The 17,129-nt window shown below is 39.8% G+C and overlaps 1 protein-coding gene across 6 annotated transcripts in view; it reads left to right on the forward strand.

The window, feature by feature from the left end:
* The window catches only part of DDX50 (DExD-box helicase 50), a 44,956-nt gene that overhangs the window by 27,257 nt on the left and 570 nt on the right, over nucleotides 1-17,129 (forward strand). For all 6 annotated transcript variants that reach the window (XM_507824.8, XM_009458591.5, XM_009458593.5 and 3 more), the window contains 6 exons: nucleotides 4,915-5,076; nucleotides 5,515-5,634; nucleotides 6,719-6,792; nucleotides 7,631-7,790; nucleotides 11,759-11,893; nucleotides 13,912-13,956. In XM_507824.8, coding sequence (XP_507824.2) covers nucleotides 4,915-5,076; nucleotides 5,515-5,634; nucleotides 6,719-6,792; nucleotides 7,631-7,790; nucleotides 11,759-11,893; nucleotides 13,912-13,956 — 696 coding nt within the window. The remainder of the gene's footprint in view (nucleotides 1-4,914; nucleotides 5,077-5,514; nucleotides 5,635-6,718; nucleotides 6,793-7,630; nucleotides 7,791-11,758; nucleotides 11,894-13,911; nucleotides 13,957-17,129) is intronic.

The raw sequence follows: 17,129 nt of genomic DNA on the forward strand, positions 1-17,129 counted from the left end.
TATGGAAATTGTATAAGCTTCCTATTTAAAGGGATACTTTTGAGCCGGCCGCCATGGTTCATGCCTGTAATTCTAGCTACTCAGGAGACTGAGGTGGGAGGATCTCTTAGCCCAGTATTTTGAGGTTGTAATGAGCTATGATTTTGCCATTGCAATGTAGGTTGGGCGACAGAGCAAGATTCCATCTCTTTAAAATAAATGAATAATAAAAGGATGTTTTTGAAATTAAAAGAATTTCCCTGGGAAGCCAAGACAGGAAAATTTCTTGAGGCCAGGCATTCAAAAGCAGCGTGGAAACATAGCAAGAATCTGTCTCTACAAAAAATAAAAAAATTGCCTAGGTGTGGTGGGACACACCTGTGGTCCAAGCTACTGAGGAGGCTGAGGTGGGAAGCATTTCTTGAGTCTAGGAGGTCGAGGCTACAGTGAGCAATGATCATGCCACTGCACTCCACCCTGGATGACCGAGTGAGACCCTGTCTCCAAAATAAATAAATAAAATTTAAAAGGTGGTATTAAAAATTACTTTCTTTTTTACCATTTTAAGATTTAGGTGGGCCAGGCACGATGGCTTACATCTGTAATCCCAGCACTTTGGGAGGCCAAGGCAGGAGGATCACTTGAGCTCAGGAGTTTAAAACCAGCCTGGGCAACATAGTGAGACTTCATCTCTATATTATTTTTTTAAAAATTGTTTATTTAAAGCATTTTGCATAGTGCATTTCTTTTCTTGAAGCAAGGAGTCAATTAGTATAGGAATATAGAAGTATAGATATGTATAGATAGGTCTAATCACTCCTGTGGCTCCAGTCATTGAGTATATGGTAATGATACCCAAATCTTTTTCTCACTGGGATCTGCCTCAAGAATACTAGACCTACTAGCCACAGACACACCAACCTTTATGTTCCTAAACCTAAATTAATTAACTTTCTACACTCCTATACCCACTCTGTCTCCAGCATTCCCTAGGGCTAAATAATACATCTAGACCACTGCTTAAACCAGAAATTTATGTATTATTCTTGAATTTATTCCTTACCCTTGGCCATCCAGCCAACTACATAGTATTTTTGGATTATATCTCCTATGGTTTAAAGTGTTCCATTTATTTCTTTTTTCTTTTCTTTTTTTTTGAGACGGAGTCTTGCTCTTTCACCAGGCTGGAGTGCAGTGGTGCGATCTCTGCTCACTGCAACCACCACCTCCTGGGTTCAAGCGATTCTCCTGCGTCAGCCTCCCGAAGCTTGTATTACAGGCGTGTGCCACCACGCCTCGCTAATTTTTGTATTTTTAGTGGAGAGGGGGTTTTGCCATGTTGGCCAGGCTGGTCTGGAACTCCTGACCTCAAGCGGTCCACCCACCTCCGTCTCCCACAGTACTGGGATTACAGGTATGAGCCACTATGCCCAGCCTGGTCCGTCCCTTCCTTCCTTCCTTCCTTCCTTCCTTCCTTCCTTCCTTCCTTCCTTCCTTCCTTCCTTTCTTTCTCTCTCTCTCTCTTTCTTTCTCTTTCTTTCCTTCCTTCCTTCCTTCTTTCCTTCTTCCCTTCCTTTCCTTTCTTTCTTTCCTTCCTTTCCTTTCTTCCCTTTCTTCCTTCCTTCCTTCCTTTCTTTCCTTCTTTTCTTTCTTTTCTTTCCAGATGGAGTTTCACTCTTGTTGCCCAGGCTGGAGTGCAATGTTGTGATCTCGGCTCACTGCAACCTCCGCCTCCTGGGTTCAAGTGATTCTGCTGCCTCAGCCTCCTGAGAAGCTGGGACTACAGGCGTGCACCACCACACCCAGCTAATTTTTGTATTTTTAGTAGAGACGAGGTTTCACCATTTTGGCCAGGATAGTCTCAATCCCTTGACCTCATGATCCGCCCACCTTGCTCTCCCAAAGTGCTGGGGTTACAGGCATGAGCCACTGCGCCTGGCCTCTTTTTTTTTTTTTTTTTTTGAGATGGAGTCTCACTGTGTCGCCCAGGCTGGAGTGCAGTGGTGCGATGTCGACTCACTGAAACCTCTGTCCTCTGCCCCCGGGTTCAAGTGATTCTCCTGCCTCAGCCTCCCTAGTAGCTGGGATTACAGGTGTGCAACACCGTACCCGGCTAATTTTTGTATTTTTAGTGGAGACGGGGTTTTGCCATGTTGGCCAGGCTGGTCTGGAACTCCTGACCTCAAGTGATCCGCCCACTTTGGCTTCCCAAAGTACTGGGATTACAGGTGTGAGCCACTGTGCCCAGCCTGGTCCCTTTCTTCCTTCCTTCCTTCCTTCCTTCCTTCCTTTTCCTTCCTTTCCTTTCCCTTCCTTCCTTCCTTCCTTTCTTTCCTTTCCTTTTTTTTTTTGATGGAGTTTCGCTCTTGTCGCCCAAGCTGGAGTACGATGATGTGATCCCAGCTCACTGCAACTTCTGCCTCCCGGGTTCAAGTGATTCTCCTACCTCAGCCTCCTGAGTAGCTGGGATTACAGGTGCCTGCCATCATGCCTGGCTAATTTTTGTATTTTTAGTAGAGACGGGGTTTCACCACGTTGGCCAGGCTGGTCTCAAACTCCTGACCTCAGGTGATCCACCCGCCTTGCCCTTCCAAAGTGCTGGGATTACAGGCGTGAGCCACCGTGCTCAGCCTTCATTTATTTCTTACACCAGTTGCAGAAGCTAAACATCTGAGAATCATGTATAATGTATCTCTTTCCTTTATACATCATTTGTACTCCCTTGAGTATGTCCTTCCAATTTCATCAACTAATAGTTCTTGAATTCAGTTATGGTGTAGCCTCTACTTACCTTTCCAGCCTCATCTTACACTTCCCTCTCATTTTTTCATTTTGTGCACACACTCCATACATGCCATGGTTTTGTTTTTTTTGGGGGTGGGGAGACAGGGTCTCACTCTGTCCCCCAGCCTGGAGTACAGTGGCACAATGGCTTATTGGAGCCCCAACTGCTTGGGCCAAAGTGATCCTCCCACCTCAGCCTCCCAAGTAGCTGGGACGACACATATGTGTCCCTACACCTGGCTAACTTTTTATTTTTTATAGAGATGGAATATCCTTACATAGCCCAGGCTGGTATTGAACTACTGGGCTCCAGCCATCTCCCGCTTTGGCCTCCCAAAGTGCTGGGATTACAGGCATGAGCCACCATGCTGGTCAGCTCTTGAATTTGTAGTCTACCTTGCCTAGCAACTCCTACTCATCCTTCAGATCTCAGTCCAAAGCATCACTTTTTAGGGAATCCTTTCTTGCCCCAAGCTAGGTCAGATTGTCCTCTTATAAAGCCTCATTGCCTCTTAGACCCGTGCATCATCCATTACATTCATTGTCTAAATTTATTTGTGGTCCTAATTATTTGATTAATGTCCATCTTTCTGACCAGGATATAAAGACTATGAGGACAGAAGCAGTCTTATTTTTGTTTACCTTTTTATCCCTAGTGCCCAACATGTTGTAGGTCATTATATATTTGTGGAGTAAATAGGTGGTCATTGCCACCATCTTAGGCCACTGATAACCTCTTTATTTCCTTTTTCAGAAACAGGGTCTTGCTCTGTCACCCAGGCTGGTGGGTGGGTGACGGATCATTAAAAAAAAAAAAAAATATATATATATATATATATACACACACACACACACACACACACACACACACACACACACACAATTTTTTTTTTGAGATGGAATTTTGCTCTGTTGCCCAGGCTGGAGTGCAGTGGCACAGTCTCGGGTCACTGCAACCTCTGCCTCCCGGTTTCCAGTGATTCTCTGGCCTCAGCCTTCCAAGTAGCTAGGATTACAGGTGCCCACCACCACACCCGGCTACTTTTTTAGTAGAGACGGGGTCTCACCATGTTGGTCTCGAACTCAGCTCACTGCAACCTCCACCTCCCGGGTTCAAGCTATTCTCCTGTCTCAGCCTCCCAAGTAGCTGGAATTACAGGTGCCTGTCACTGCGCCTAGCTAATTTTTTGTTTTTTTAGTAGAGACAGAGTTTCACCATGTTGGCCAGGCTGGTCTCAAACTCCTGACCTCAGGTGATCTGCCTGTCTCGGCCTCCCAGAGTGCTGGGATTACAGGTGTGAGCCACCGCGCCCGGCCCATTGCAGCATTGTTTCTAAAGGTGAAAATGTGAATACAGCCCAAAAGTTCATCAGTAGGATATTGCTAAAATAGATGCTGGTGCATCCATATGAATAAATTATATACAGTTTAAAAAAATTAAGTAGCATTTTATCTATAGATGTGGATAGCTAAGATACACTAAATTTATCAAGTAGGTTACAAAACCCTACCTATGTAATATCCACGTTATAAATAAATACATAAAGTCATAGTATATGCTAGTGTTATTTGAGTATGTGTGTGTTAAAAAAAAAAAAAGTGGCCGGGTGTGGTGGCTCACGCCTGTAATCCCAGCACTTTGGGAGGCAGAGGCCGGCGGATCACCTGAGGTCAGCGAGTTCAAGACCAGCCTGATCAACATGGTGAAACCCTGTTTCTACTAAAAATACAAAAATTAGCTGGGCATAGTGGCAGGCACCTGTAATCCCAGCTACTCGGGAGGCTGAGGTAGGAGAATCGCTTGAACCTGGGAGGTAGAGGTTGCAGTGAGCCAAGATCGCTCCATTGCACTCCAGCCTGGGCAATAAGAGCGAAACTCTGTCTAAAAAAAAAAAAAATCTGACAGAATATTTACCAAACTCTTAGCAGTGAATTATTTCTAAGTCACTAGTATTAGGGAAGCTTTTACATTTTATGTTAAATATTTTCTGTCATGTTTGACTTTTTTTTTTTTTTTACAGTAAGCATGCATTGTTAAAATCATCAAAGTAAGATTTAAAAACATGCAAAAGGAGCACAGACTAGATGTTGTTGTGCTATCAGTTGCAAGTATGAGCTGTACACTTAATTTTCTCCCCCTTTCTCAAATAGAATGCCCAGTGTTTACATGGGGACATTGCACAGTCACAAAGAGAAATTACACTAAAAGGCTTCAGAGAAGGTAGTTTTAAAGTTTTGGTGGCAACCAATGTGGCTGCCCGTGGTTTGGACATTCCTGAAGTTGACCTGGTGATTCAAAGTTCTCCTCCTCAGGTAGGAAATGGGATTTGATTTGGGAAAAATAAGAGCAATTTTATAAATTCCCATTTAATTTACAACATATTGCTTGGGATGTGAAAAATATGTCATCTCTTCTTGCTCTTAGCCATTTTTTGTTAGTGTGCTATTAAATTTATCAGATTCTGATACTTTTGCAGATGATTAACTCTATTGTTTGTATTTGAAGCATGGAGCAACAAAATCAGGCAGAGAATTACAAAAAGTTGCCATAAAGAAACCTGGGATGAGGTGGATTAAAAGGTTTTAAATCATATTGCCTTTACCCCAAAATCCACACATATAAATTGTTTGGAATGTTGAAAAGGGCAACAGGATTGAAATAAATATATTATTATTAACATTATTATTTGGATTCCAGAATGACTGGAACTTGCTAGATTTTTAAAAAGTATTACCTTTTATAATCTTTAGGATGTTGAGTCCTATATCCATCGCTCTGGACGCACAGGTAGAGCTGGACGGACAGGGATTTGTATATGTTTTTATCAACCAAGAGAAAGAGGTCAACTAAGATATGTGGAACAAAAAGCAGTAAGTAGAGTTAAATTATTTCAGGCTTATTGTCTAAATGGTGCCTTAAAAGAGAGCTCTTCTTATATTTATTCTTACAAGTAGGTCTTCATAACTTTTCTCAGTTTAAGCTGCATTTGGATGTGAAGCCTGTGGAGATCTAAATTTATATTAGCTTCAAGACTTTAATACAGCTTTTATTGTGAAGACAGTGGAGCTGACTTTCTCATCTTTTCCTTGAATTTCTCTCTTCATACTAAAATCAGAAGTGCATTGTGATTTCAGTACTTCTTAGTCCAGCATTGTAAATGGGTGACTAAAAGATTGTCTGGGTATAATAGTTAAGATTCTTTTAAGTATGGTACAATAGACAGTTTCTAAAGAAACTGTAAATTTTCTGTGGTCTGGTTTTTTGTGGTATTTCACATTTTTTCCTATTTTTATATGTGTTTTTATATGCAATTTCATATACTTTGTAAAATGAGATAGTGTAATAAGGAAAAAAGCTGATAGATTTAAACATCTGTTTTGTTTTGTTTTGTTTCAAATCAGGCTTGTTTTACAAGTGAAATTCCATGATTGTAACTAAGGGGCAATTCAAAAAATTATTTTTCTCTTTCTGAAATTTGTAATTGATGATTTATGAGAAAAAAAAGATCTTGGCTGGGTGCAGTCACTCACGCCTGTAATCCCGGCACTTTGGGAGGCAGAGATGGGCAGATCACTTGAGGTCAGGAGTTTGAGACCAGCCTACCCAACATGGTGAAACCCCATCTCTACTAAAAATACCAAAATTAGCTGGGCATGGTGGTAGACACCTGTAATCCCAGCTACTATGGAGGCTGAGGCAGGAGAATTGCTTGAGCCCGGGAGGTGGAGGTTGCAGTGAGCCAAGATCACGCCACTGCACTCCAGCCTGGGCAACAGAGCAAGACTCTGTGTCAAAACAAAAACAAAAACAAAAAAGATAAAACTGATCTTTTAATCTAGGGCTATGAAATCTTTAAATGCAAGAAATAGAAATTCAACGAACTATTAAAATATTAATTTAGGAATTAATTGTAAAGACTTCCATTTTTCTTTAATGTAACTCTTTCATTTTCAGGGAATTACTTTTAAACGTGTAGGTGTTCCTTCTACAATGGATTTAGTTAAATCTAAAAGCATGGATGCCATCAGGTATGCTTTCTGAACTTGCTGAATAATTGTTTCTTTTGTATTAGGCTATTCATCTGTAAGCTCTCCCAGTTCAAATAGCAGAAAATTTTACCACCAGTTTTACCAGCAGACATTTAGTTATATTAAAATATAAAACGGTGGCTCATGCCTGTAATTCCAGCACTTTGGGAGGCCGAGGCGGGCAGCTCATGAGGTCAGGAGATCGAGACCATCCTGGCTAACACGGTGAAACCCTATCTCTACTAAAAAAATACAAAAAATTAGCCAGGTGTGGTGGTGGGCGCCTGTAGTCCCAGCTACTTGGGAGGCTGAAGCAGGAGAATGGTGTGAACCCGGGGGGCGGAGCTTGCAGGGAATCGAGAGTGCACCACTGCATTCCAGCCTGGGCGACAGAGCAAGACTCTGTCTCAAAAAAAAAAAAAAAAAAAATATATATATATATATATATATATATAGTGGCTGGGCACTGTGGTGCACGCCTGTAATTCCAGCACTTCGGGAGGCTGAGGTGGGCAGATTGCTTGAGCTTAGGAGTTTGAGACTAGCTTGGCCAACATGGCGAAACCTTGTCTCTACAAAAAATACAAAGATTAGCCAGGAGTGGTGGCGCGTGCACCTGTAGTCCCAGCTACTTGGAAGGCTGAGGTGGGAGGATTGCTTGAGCCCGGGAGGTTGAGGCTGCAGTGAGCCAAGATCGTGCCAGTGCGCTCCAGACTGGGTGACAGAGCAAGGCTCTATCTCAAAAAAAAAAAAAATTACTCCTTCTTTTTCCCATTTTTCTTCTTATCTTTTATTTTTTCCCTATGTCTTGACCAAGAATACTATTTTTAAACCATAGGTCTCTGGCTTCCGTTTCTTATGCTGCTGTTGATTTTTTCCGACCATCAGCTCAGAGACTGATAGAAGAGAAAGGTGCAGTGGATGCATTGGCTGCAGCTTTAGCCCACATTTCTGGTGCATCAAGCTTTGAACCACGATCTTTGATCACCTCTGATAAGGTAGAAATCTGTGAGAAAATTGTACATGAGTGGGAAAAGGTTAAGATTGAACATAGTAAATATTGTAGTGAATTATTGTGCTTTCTGTGCAGAAAAAAACTGTTTTGCTCTATGAGAAACTGGTCTCCTTATTTTCCTCTACTCCCTAATAAATCCTTTTTTGACAATCACCTCTTCCAAATTTTTCAAGCCCACAGAAAAACTGAAAGAATAATGTAGTAACCACATACGATCCACCTAGATTCAACTGTTAAAAGTCTGTATCATTTGCTTTATATCCTTTTTTAGCTCTAATTTGTAATTTAAAAAAAATGACATGTAATAATTGTACATATTTATAGGATATGTGGTGATGTTTCAGTACATCCGTACATACCATGTATAGGTATCAGATCAGGATCATTAGCGTATCCATCGTTTAAACATTTATCATTTCTTTGTTTTAGGAACCATTCAATATCTTCCTTCTTGCTTTATAACTTTATAAGTATGTTTTTTTTTTTTTTTTTTTTTTTTTTTTTGAGATGGAGTCTTGTTCTGTTACCCAGGCTGGAGTGCAATTACGTGATCTTGGCTCACTGCAACCTCTCCCTCCCGGGTTCAAGCAATTCTCCTGTCTCACCCTCCTGAGTAGCTGGGACTACAGGCGCACGCCACCATGCCTGGCTAATTTTTGTATTTTTAGTAGAGACAGGGTTTCACCATATTGGTCAGGCTGGTCTCAAACTCCTGACCTCAGGTGATCTGCCCTCCTCAGCCTCCCAAAGTGCTGGGATTACAGGCGTGAGCCACCTCACCCAGCCTGTATTTTTTTTCTAAATCATTTGAAAGTAAGTCGAAACACCGTGATATCATCCCTAGATATTTCAACATGCATCCTCTGAGAATAAGGATATTCTGCTACATAACCACAATATAATAAGCTCATCTGTGAAAATTAATGATAGTTCTGTATCATCATCTAATATTTAGTTTATATCCATTTTTTTCTCATTATCCTGAAAATGTCTGTCTGTCTGGGTATTTGGAGAGAAATATAGGAAATGGTCACTTTGCACAGACCTTTGTTAACTGAAACTTGTATCCCAGAACCTACATTTCATTTTGTAAGTTTCCATGGAATCCTGCAAAGTAAGAAATAGACTCTGCACAATTAACACAGTAGCATGCAAAGTAAGTAAGAAATGCCTGTGTGTGTGTGGAGGGGTTGTGTAAGTATAACACCATCTGAACTGGCCTGCTGCCAGATTCATATCACATGTCAAAACATACCACACCAGAACCATTGGTGCAGGTAGCTCAGAGATTTTTTACTTATTCAAGTATAAGTGAGGGGAGTTTCTTGGTGAAGAGAATTTTAAATAAGAGTTCTGTTATGTCTGAGTGGAGAGAGTGAGTGAGCGAACCTGGTCCTGGAGACATCTATAAGACTAGAGCCTGCTGGTGGGATTTTCAAATAACAAAACAGACTAATTTTGGGCAGCACATCCCTGTGATGGGGAGGAGGAAACTAAAAGGGCAGGGCAGGTTCACTTGGATGTGACTTATTTGGTGTAGCACAAATGAATGCTGCTGGGGTATCTGATGGTTTCTACCTGGTAGGTGTTAATAGTTTAGCTAAATGTCATTTTGCTTTGAGTGACTTATTGGGCTCCATTCCGTTTATCCATATGTGTACATATACCTATTTGTATGTATGTTTTTAAAAATTCAGGATCTAGTTAAGTTTTACATGTTACATTTGGTATTATGTCTCTTTAGTCTCTTTTAGTCTGGAACTGTTTTCTCATCTTTTTAATTTTTTTCTGATATTGATTTGGTGAAGAGTCTTGGTCGGTTGTTTGGTAGAATATCTCACTGTCTGGATTTGCCCGAATCTCTTCAAGCATCATTTAACTTTTGCCTTATCCTCTTTTAAACTGAAAGTAATATCAAAGCTTGACTTTTATATTTAGGTGAAATGTTTTTGGCAAGGGTACTTTATAGTTAATATGTACCTCATATTGCATCACATCAAGAGGCATAAAATGTTAGGTTGTTCCAGTACTAGTAATGCTTAATTTGCATTTGTTTAAGGTGGAAACTGCCATATTGTAAAGGTGTATTTTACTCTCTGTAATTAGTAACTTGTGGGGTGATACTTTAGCATTGAGCAGATATCCTATCCCTAATAACCCACCAAATGCTTAAGACAGTATTTAAAACATATTTCTTTAGAAAATATTGAGATTTGAGCTAAGAAGTACCTAAGAAGTTATTTAGTCTCAACTCTCATCCAATGAAGAATCCCTCTTTGGCAGATGGGTCATTTAATCTCTGATTAAATATCTTAGAAACAGGGTGTTAGTGGCTTTAAATTTCTTTCATGGGTTAAACCAAAATCCAGTCTTTATCAGGAATGTCCTATAGGCTTTTCCTCTTGCTCTCTCCTTGACGTCATCTCTTATCACTCTCCCCTTTCTTATTTCAGCCACCCTAACCTATTTGGTTTTCCTCAGACATAAACTTAACTATTACACAAGGCCTTTGTACATACTTTCATTGTCTTGAATGTTCTTCCCTTCTAATAACCATGTTGCTTCCTCCTATACTTCATTCTGGTCTCTGCTCAAATATCATACCAGAGAGGTCTTGATCACTCTAAAATAGCTTACTCCTCCCTATACTCTTTGTTCCCTAAGCCCTGCTTTATTCCTGTTCGTGACGCTTATTACTATATGATATTCCATATATTTGCTTATTTGTTTACTGTGTACCCCCCCACCCAATCCCACATACAGGTGTAGGTACATGCACATGCACTAGAATTTACTGTCCATGAGAGAAAGGACTACTTACTGCTGAATCTCTAGCACCTAGTACAGTCTGTGGCACATACGTAGGGTGCACTCAATAAATATTTGTTTGCTGAATGCATCCCCATATCTTCTTAATGTTGATTCTTTTGCTGTTAGTGAAGCTTTACAGAACAAATAATTTTTGCTTATGTAACACTCCTTCAAAAGTTTAAAGAAATTGGTCAGGCACGGTGGCTCATGCCTGTAATCCTAGCACTTTGGGAGGCTGAAGCAGGCAGATCACTTGAGTCCAGGGGTTCAAGACCAACCTGGGCAACCCCGTCTCTACTAAAAATACAAAAATTAGCACGGCATGGTGGCACGCACCTGTAGTTCCAGATGCTTGTGGGGCTGAGGTGAGAAGACTGCTTGAGCCCAGAAGGTTGAGGGTGCAGTGAGCTGAGATCGTGCCACTGCATTCCAACCTGGGTGACAGAGCGAGACCCTGTCTTAAAAAAAAAAAAAAAGGTTAAAGAAATTTATGTTGTATTTATTTTTTATTTTTTTTTGAGACAGGGTCTAGTTCTGTCACCCAGGCTGGAGTGCAGTGGTGCAATCTCGGCTCACTGCAACCTCTGCCTCCTGGGCTCCTGGGCTCAAGCCTCCCAAGTAGCTGGGACTGTAGGAGTAGGCCACCATGCCTGGCTAATTATTATTATTATTATTTTTGTAGCAATGGTTATTTCACCATGTCGCCCAGGCTGGTCTCAAACTCCTGGGCTCAAGTGACCTTCCTGCCTCGGTTTCCTAAAGTGCTGAGATTACAGGTGTGAGCCACCACACCCAGCCAAGGTTTTCGTTCCAAGCTGACTTTGACTCCTTCAACATTTCCTTAATTCTTCACTACCTTGTTGTCTTTCTTGGCTCTGGTTTGCTTAATTCTTAATTCTCTCTTAAAGCATAATGGTTAGAATTAAATAGAGTCTTACAGCAATACATAGGATAGTACTTTCAATTATCTATAAACACTATTCTTCTAATAATGTGGTTTCAAAAAAATTTTTTAGCTGCAATGTTATACTTTTGGCTCATAAGAAATGCACAGTTAAGTCTTGAAGGATTATAGAGTTAGAATTTCATTGTACTGCTGCTGATTTATTCCCAAACATAATGTGGTTTTTATTCCTTAAGGGGTTTGTGACCATGACTCTGGAAAGCCTAGAGGAAATACAGGATGTCAGCTGTGCTTGGAAAGAACTTAACAGAAAGCTGAGTAGTAATGCAGTGTCTCAGATTACCAGAATGTGCCTCCTGAAAGGAAATATGGTAGGCTTTTCCAGACAGTTAAAAAGCTTTTTAATCAACTACCCCAAATGTTTACAAACACTAGCAAATTTTGTTCTTTCTCTTTGAAGCCTAATGGCATGAATAATGCTGTTTTTTCTCTGTTAGTTTGTTTCCAATTATAAATTTGGGGCATTATATATGTAACCCATTCCTCCAGAGCTGTAAGTCATTCTGTTCAGTTTGACTGTCTAATACCCAAATTATCTAAGTTTCTGCCACATACTGTATGTGGTTGTGTACATGTGTTTATTCTCTTTTTATTTTTTAAATTTTATTTATTTACGACTTTATAGTGATGAGGTCTCACTATTTGCCCAGGCTGGTCTTGAACTCTGGGGCTCAAGTGATCCTCCTACCTTGGACTCCCAAAGTACTGGGATTATAGGTGTGAGCCACTGCACCTGGCCTTTTTGTATTATTATTATTATTATTTTTTTTTTGAGACAGAGTTTCACTCTTGTCGCCCAGGCTAGAGTGCAATGGCACAATCTCGGCTCACTGCAACCTATGCCTCCTGGGTTCAAGCAGTTCTCCTGCCTCAGCCTCCTGAGTAGCTGAGATTACAGGTGCCCGCCACTACGCCCAGCTAATTTTTGTATTTTTAGTAGAGATGGGGTTTCAGCATGTTGGCCAGGCTGGTCTCGCACTCCTGACCTCAGGTGATCCTCCCGCTTCTGCCTCCCAAAGTGCTGGGATTACAGGCGTGAGCCACCATACCCTGCCCATGTTATTATTATTATGATTATTATTTGGTAAAGACGGGATTTTGCCATGTTGCCCAGGCTGGTCTTGAACTCCTGAGCTCAAGGGATTCACCTGCCTCAGCCTCCCAAAGTGCTGGGATTACAGGCTTGAGCCACTGCACCTGGCATGTGTGTTTATTTTGTAAGACTAAGTAGCTTATGATTGCAGTAGTTAAACAGCTCTATAATTTTGAGGACATGCAGTTTGGTTTTTAAATGGCCTGCTCTTCGTTGTTAATGAATTAATGATATGAATTAAATAAATACTTTAATACATTTATATAGCAAAATTAAAACTGTAATCTTGTGACTGATTTCTTCTAATGGTTTTGAAAAATGATGTTATGTTATTAATTTAACTTTACTGCATAGGTTCATTCTAGCTTGGAATTTATTAACTAGATTGTTTATTGCAAATAATCATCTCTCTCAAAGTTTAATATTACTTGCCTTTTAAAAGGATGTGGGGCAAGTATGAGACAAATATATACTTTCAGGAAAAAAATGTAGAGGGGAGGGAAAAAATATCAAGATCCATAGGCCAAACTAGTTGCTATACTTGAGTATTAAATTAACTTTCAGCTTATTGACAACTAAGACCATAGAAGAAACATCTTGGGTTATATAATTCTTATTATCTAACAAACATTGCAGCTTTTTTCTTTTTTTTTTTGAGACAGGGTCTCACCCTGTCACCCAGGCTGGAGTGCAGCGGTGTGATCTTAGCTCACTGCCACCTCCGCCTCCCAGGCCCAAGCGATCCTCCCACCTCAGCCTCCTGAGTAGCTGGGACTACAGTCATGCATCACCACACCTGGATAATTTTTGCATTTTTTTTGTAGAGATGGAGTTTTCCGTATGTTGCCCAGGCTGGTCTTGATCGAATTCCTGGACTCAAACAATCTGTCCACCTTGGCCTCCCAAAGTGCTGGGATTACAGGCATGAACTACCACGCCTGGCCCATTGTAGCTCTTTGTAAATGAGACTTTCTGTCATTAAATTTTAAAATAAATTTATTAGAAGGATCATTTTACAAGGGACATGGAACAACATATAGGGTCTACACAAACTCTTCTAGAGAATACTGTAGATTCTTAGCAGTAGTTGTAAATTCTTATTGGATACTGTGTTTAGTTACTTTTTAAATTTAGAAAATACATTAAGCAGCCACTGAGTCATACATTATTAGTAAAACAAAAAAAATCTACACATATGCATCTAATTTAAAATGTTTTGCTTTGTTTTGCTTTTAGGGTGTTTGCTTTGATGTTCCTACAACTGAGTCAGAAAGGTTACAGGTATTTTTAAAATTTTATCTTTTAAATGGTTGAGTACATTCTCTAACATTTAGATTGGGATATTTTGGGAAACATAGTCACAATGTCATTATCATGCCTAAATCAATGAGGAATTCCTTAATATAAAATAACCAGTCTGTCTCAAACTTAAATTTATTTTTAAAGAGATGGAGTCTCTCTCAGGCTGGAGTGCAGTGGCACAATCATAGCTCATTTGCAACCTTGAATTCCTGGGCTCAAGTGATCCTCCCACCTCAGACTCCCAAGTAGCTAGGACTACAAGGTGTGTGCCACTATGTCTGGTTAACATGAGCCACCATGCCCGGATAATTTTTTTTTTTCTTTTTGTATTTTTAGTAAAGATGGGGTTTCTCCATGTTGGTCAGGCTGGGCTGAAACTCCCGACCTCAGGTGATCCACCCACCTTGGCCTCCCAAAGTGCTGGGATTACAGGCGTGAGCCACCGCTCCTGGCCCCATGCCTGGATAATTTTTTAAAAAAATTTTTGTAGAGACAGAGTCTGTAGCACAGGTTGGTCTTGAACTCCTGGCCTCAAGTGATCCTCCCACTTTGACCTTCCAAAGTGTTGGGAATATTGGTGTGAGCCACCATACCCAGTAAAAAATTTGTTATTATAAATCATTTCAAACATATTTTTTAGATGAGGGACTTGTATAATGAATCTCCATGTACCCAACACTCAGCTTCAACAATTATCAGTTCATAGCCAGTTTTGTTTCATTTCTGTGTCCATCTACTTACCCACTTTTCTGCATTCTTTTGAAATAAATTCTAGGTATTCTATCATTTCAACCATAAATATTTGCATATTTCTAAATATTAATGACTTTAAAAAAGACCTTATCATAATACCATAATTAAACTCCCCCAAAATAATTCCTTAATATCATCCAATTTTATTTAAATTTTTCCATTTGTTTCCTAAACTTTTTAAATACAGGGTCCATAAAGCTCATAGATTGTAATTTGATGTTTCTTAAGTCTCTTTTAATCTATAGGTTCTTCCTCCTCCCTCTCTCTCTTTTAAAAAAGTATCCCTGTGTATACTTTACTGTGTAAAGTATCTTTATCTGTTGAAGAAGGAAGTTGTCTACTGGATTCCCATAATGAAGAATTTGTCTATTGTATCTCAGTACATACTTATATACCTACTTTGAAACAAAAATGAGTATTTTGCTTTCGAAGTCTTTTTAAAAAATCAGAATATGTTAAAGACACATTTTTGTGTCAGTAACACAGTTCTTTTTTTCTTTTCTTTTTATATTTTAATTTTTTGTTTGTTTGTTTTGAGACAGAATCTCGCTCTGTTGCCAGGCTGCATTGCAGTGGTGTGATCTCAGCTCACTGCAACCTCCGCCTCCCGGGTTCAAGCGATTCTCCTCCCTCAGCCTCCCGAGTAGCTGGGACTACAGGCAAATGCCACCACGCCCAGCTAATTTTTGTATTTTTAGTAGAGACGGGGTTTCACCATGTTGGCCAGGATGGTCTTGATCTCTTGACCTCATGATCCGCCCGCCTCGGCCTCCCAAAGTGCTGGGATTATAGTCTTGAGCCACTGCACCTGGCCTTTCTTTTTATATTTTTAAATAGAGATGGGGTCTTGCTATGTTGCCCAGGCTGGTCTCAAACTCTTGGTCCCAAGTGATCCTCCCACCTCAGCCTCCCAAAGTATTGGGTTCACAGGTGTGAGCCATTGCACCCAGCCACAGTTACTTATTTTTAATGACTCCCAGGCATTTGGCCATTTGGGTGGCTGGTTTTCTTAACCAGTGTCCTATTTTCTGAAATTTAGATTATTTCTAATAATTTACTATTATTAGGACTGCCCTAAACATTGGTATAGCGAATTCTTTATGCATTGCCATGTTTATCTCTTTAAGATGAGTTTTTAAATGTGATTGCTTGGCCAAAAGGTTTGTGCCTTTTTTTTTACTTTGGTTATATATTGCCAAACCCACCAGTGGAATGTTCGTTTGTCTTTTCCCAAAAAGTACCAGTATTGGAAAGAAAGATAGCCTTAGCAACAGGGTGTCTTAATAACAACATTTTTTTTTTTTCTTTGAGACAAGAGTCACTCTGTCGCCCAGGCTGGAGTGTAGTGGCACGATCTCGGCTCACTGCAACCTCTGCCTCCCAGGTTCAAGCAATTCTCCTGCCTCAGCTTCCCGAGTAACTGGGATTACAGGCGCCCACCACCATGCCCGGCTAATTTTTGTATTTCTAGTAGAGTTGGAGTTTAACCACGTTGGCCAGGCTGGTCTCGAACTTCTGACCTCAAGTGATCTGCCCGCCTCGGCCTCCCAAAGTGCTGGGATTACAGACATGAGCTACTGTGCCCGGCCAATAACAACTTTCCTTGCCAACTCATGATCACAATAAGGAACAGTTAGTGTAGCAAGATATAAAATAGTGATGCTCTTATGGGTTACTGATTTGTATATCTTCACCTGTTTACTCCAATATCAAAGTGTTTACAGTGGCTACATTTTTTAGTCCTTGGCTGGTGTTGACTTGTATTTAATCTCCATCATGGGCTCTTTTACTTTTTGCTTGTCAGTATACCTGCTGAAAACAATGCACTACTTATTAATGGCCTGTCTGCTTTGTGCTGAGGTACCAAATAGTGCTGTTTTAGAATGTACAAACTGAGTATAATGTATATTTTTGTACATTTATTTAATTAGTATATTTATTAATACCTAGTATAATTTTAGAATGTATATTTATTTAGAATGTTAGAATTTATTAGATAAATGTGCTGAGATACCAAATAGTGCTGTTTTAGAATATATAAACTGAGTATAATGTATACTTTTGTATATTTATTTAATTAGTATATTTATTTAATTAGTAATACATAGTAGTTTTAGAATATATATTTATTAGAATAGAATATATTTAGAATGTTAGAATTTATTAGAATAGAATGTATATTTAGAATGTTAGAATTTATTTAGAATGTATATTTATAGAATGTATTTAATTAGTACATTTAATTAGTAATACGTAGTTTAATTTTAGAATGTATAAACTGAGTATGAATTTATGATCTCGAAAATTGAAAATATTTTTGCTTATTTTCTGGTTTTCATTTTTGTTCCAGATACGTTAACAGAATAGATGGCCTTTAGCTAATAGATATGAAAAAGGTG

The sequence above is a fragment of the Pan troglodytes genome, chromosome 8 (genome assembly GCF_028858775.2).
Source record: "Pan troglodytes isolate AG18354 chromosome 8, NHGRI_mPanTro3-v2.0_pri, whole genome shotgun sequence".
Taxonomy (NCBI): domain Eukaryota; kingdom Metazoa; phylum Chordata; class Mammalia; order Primates; family Hominidae; genus Pan; species Pan troglodytes.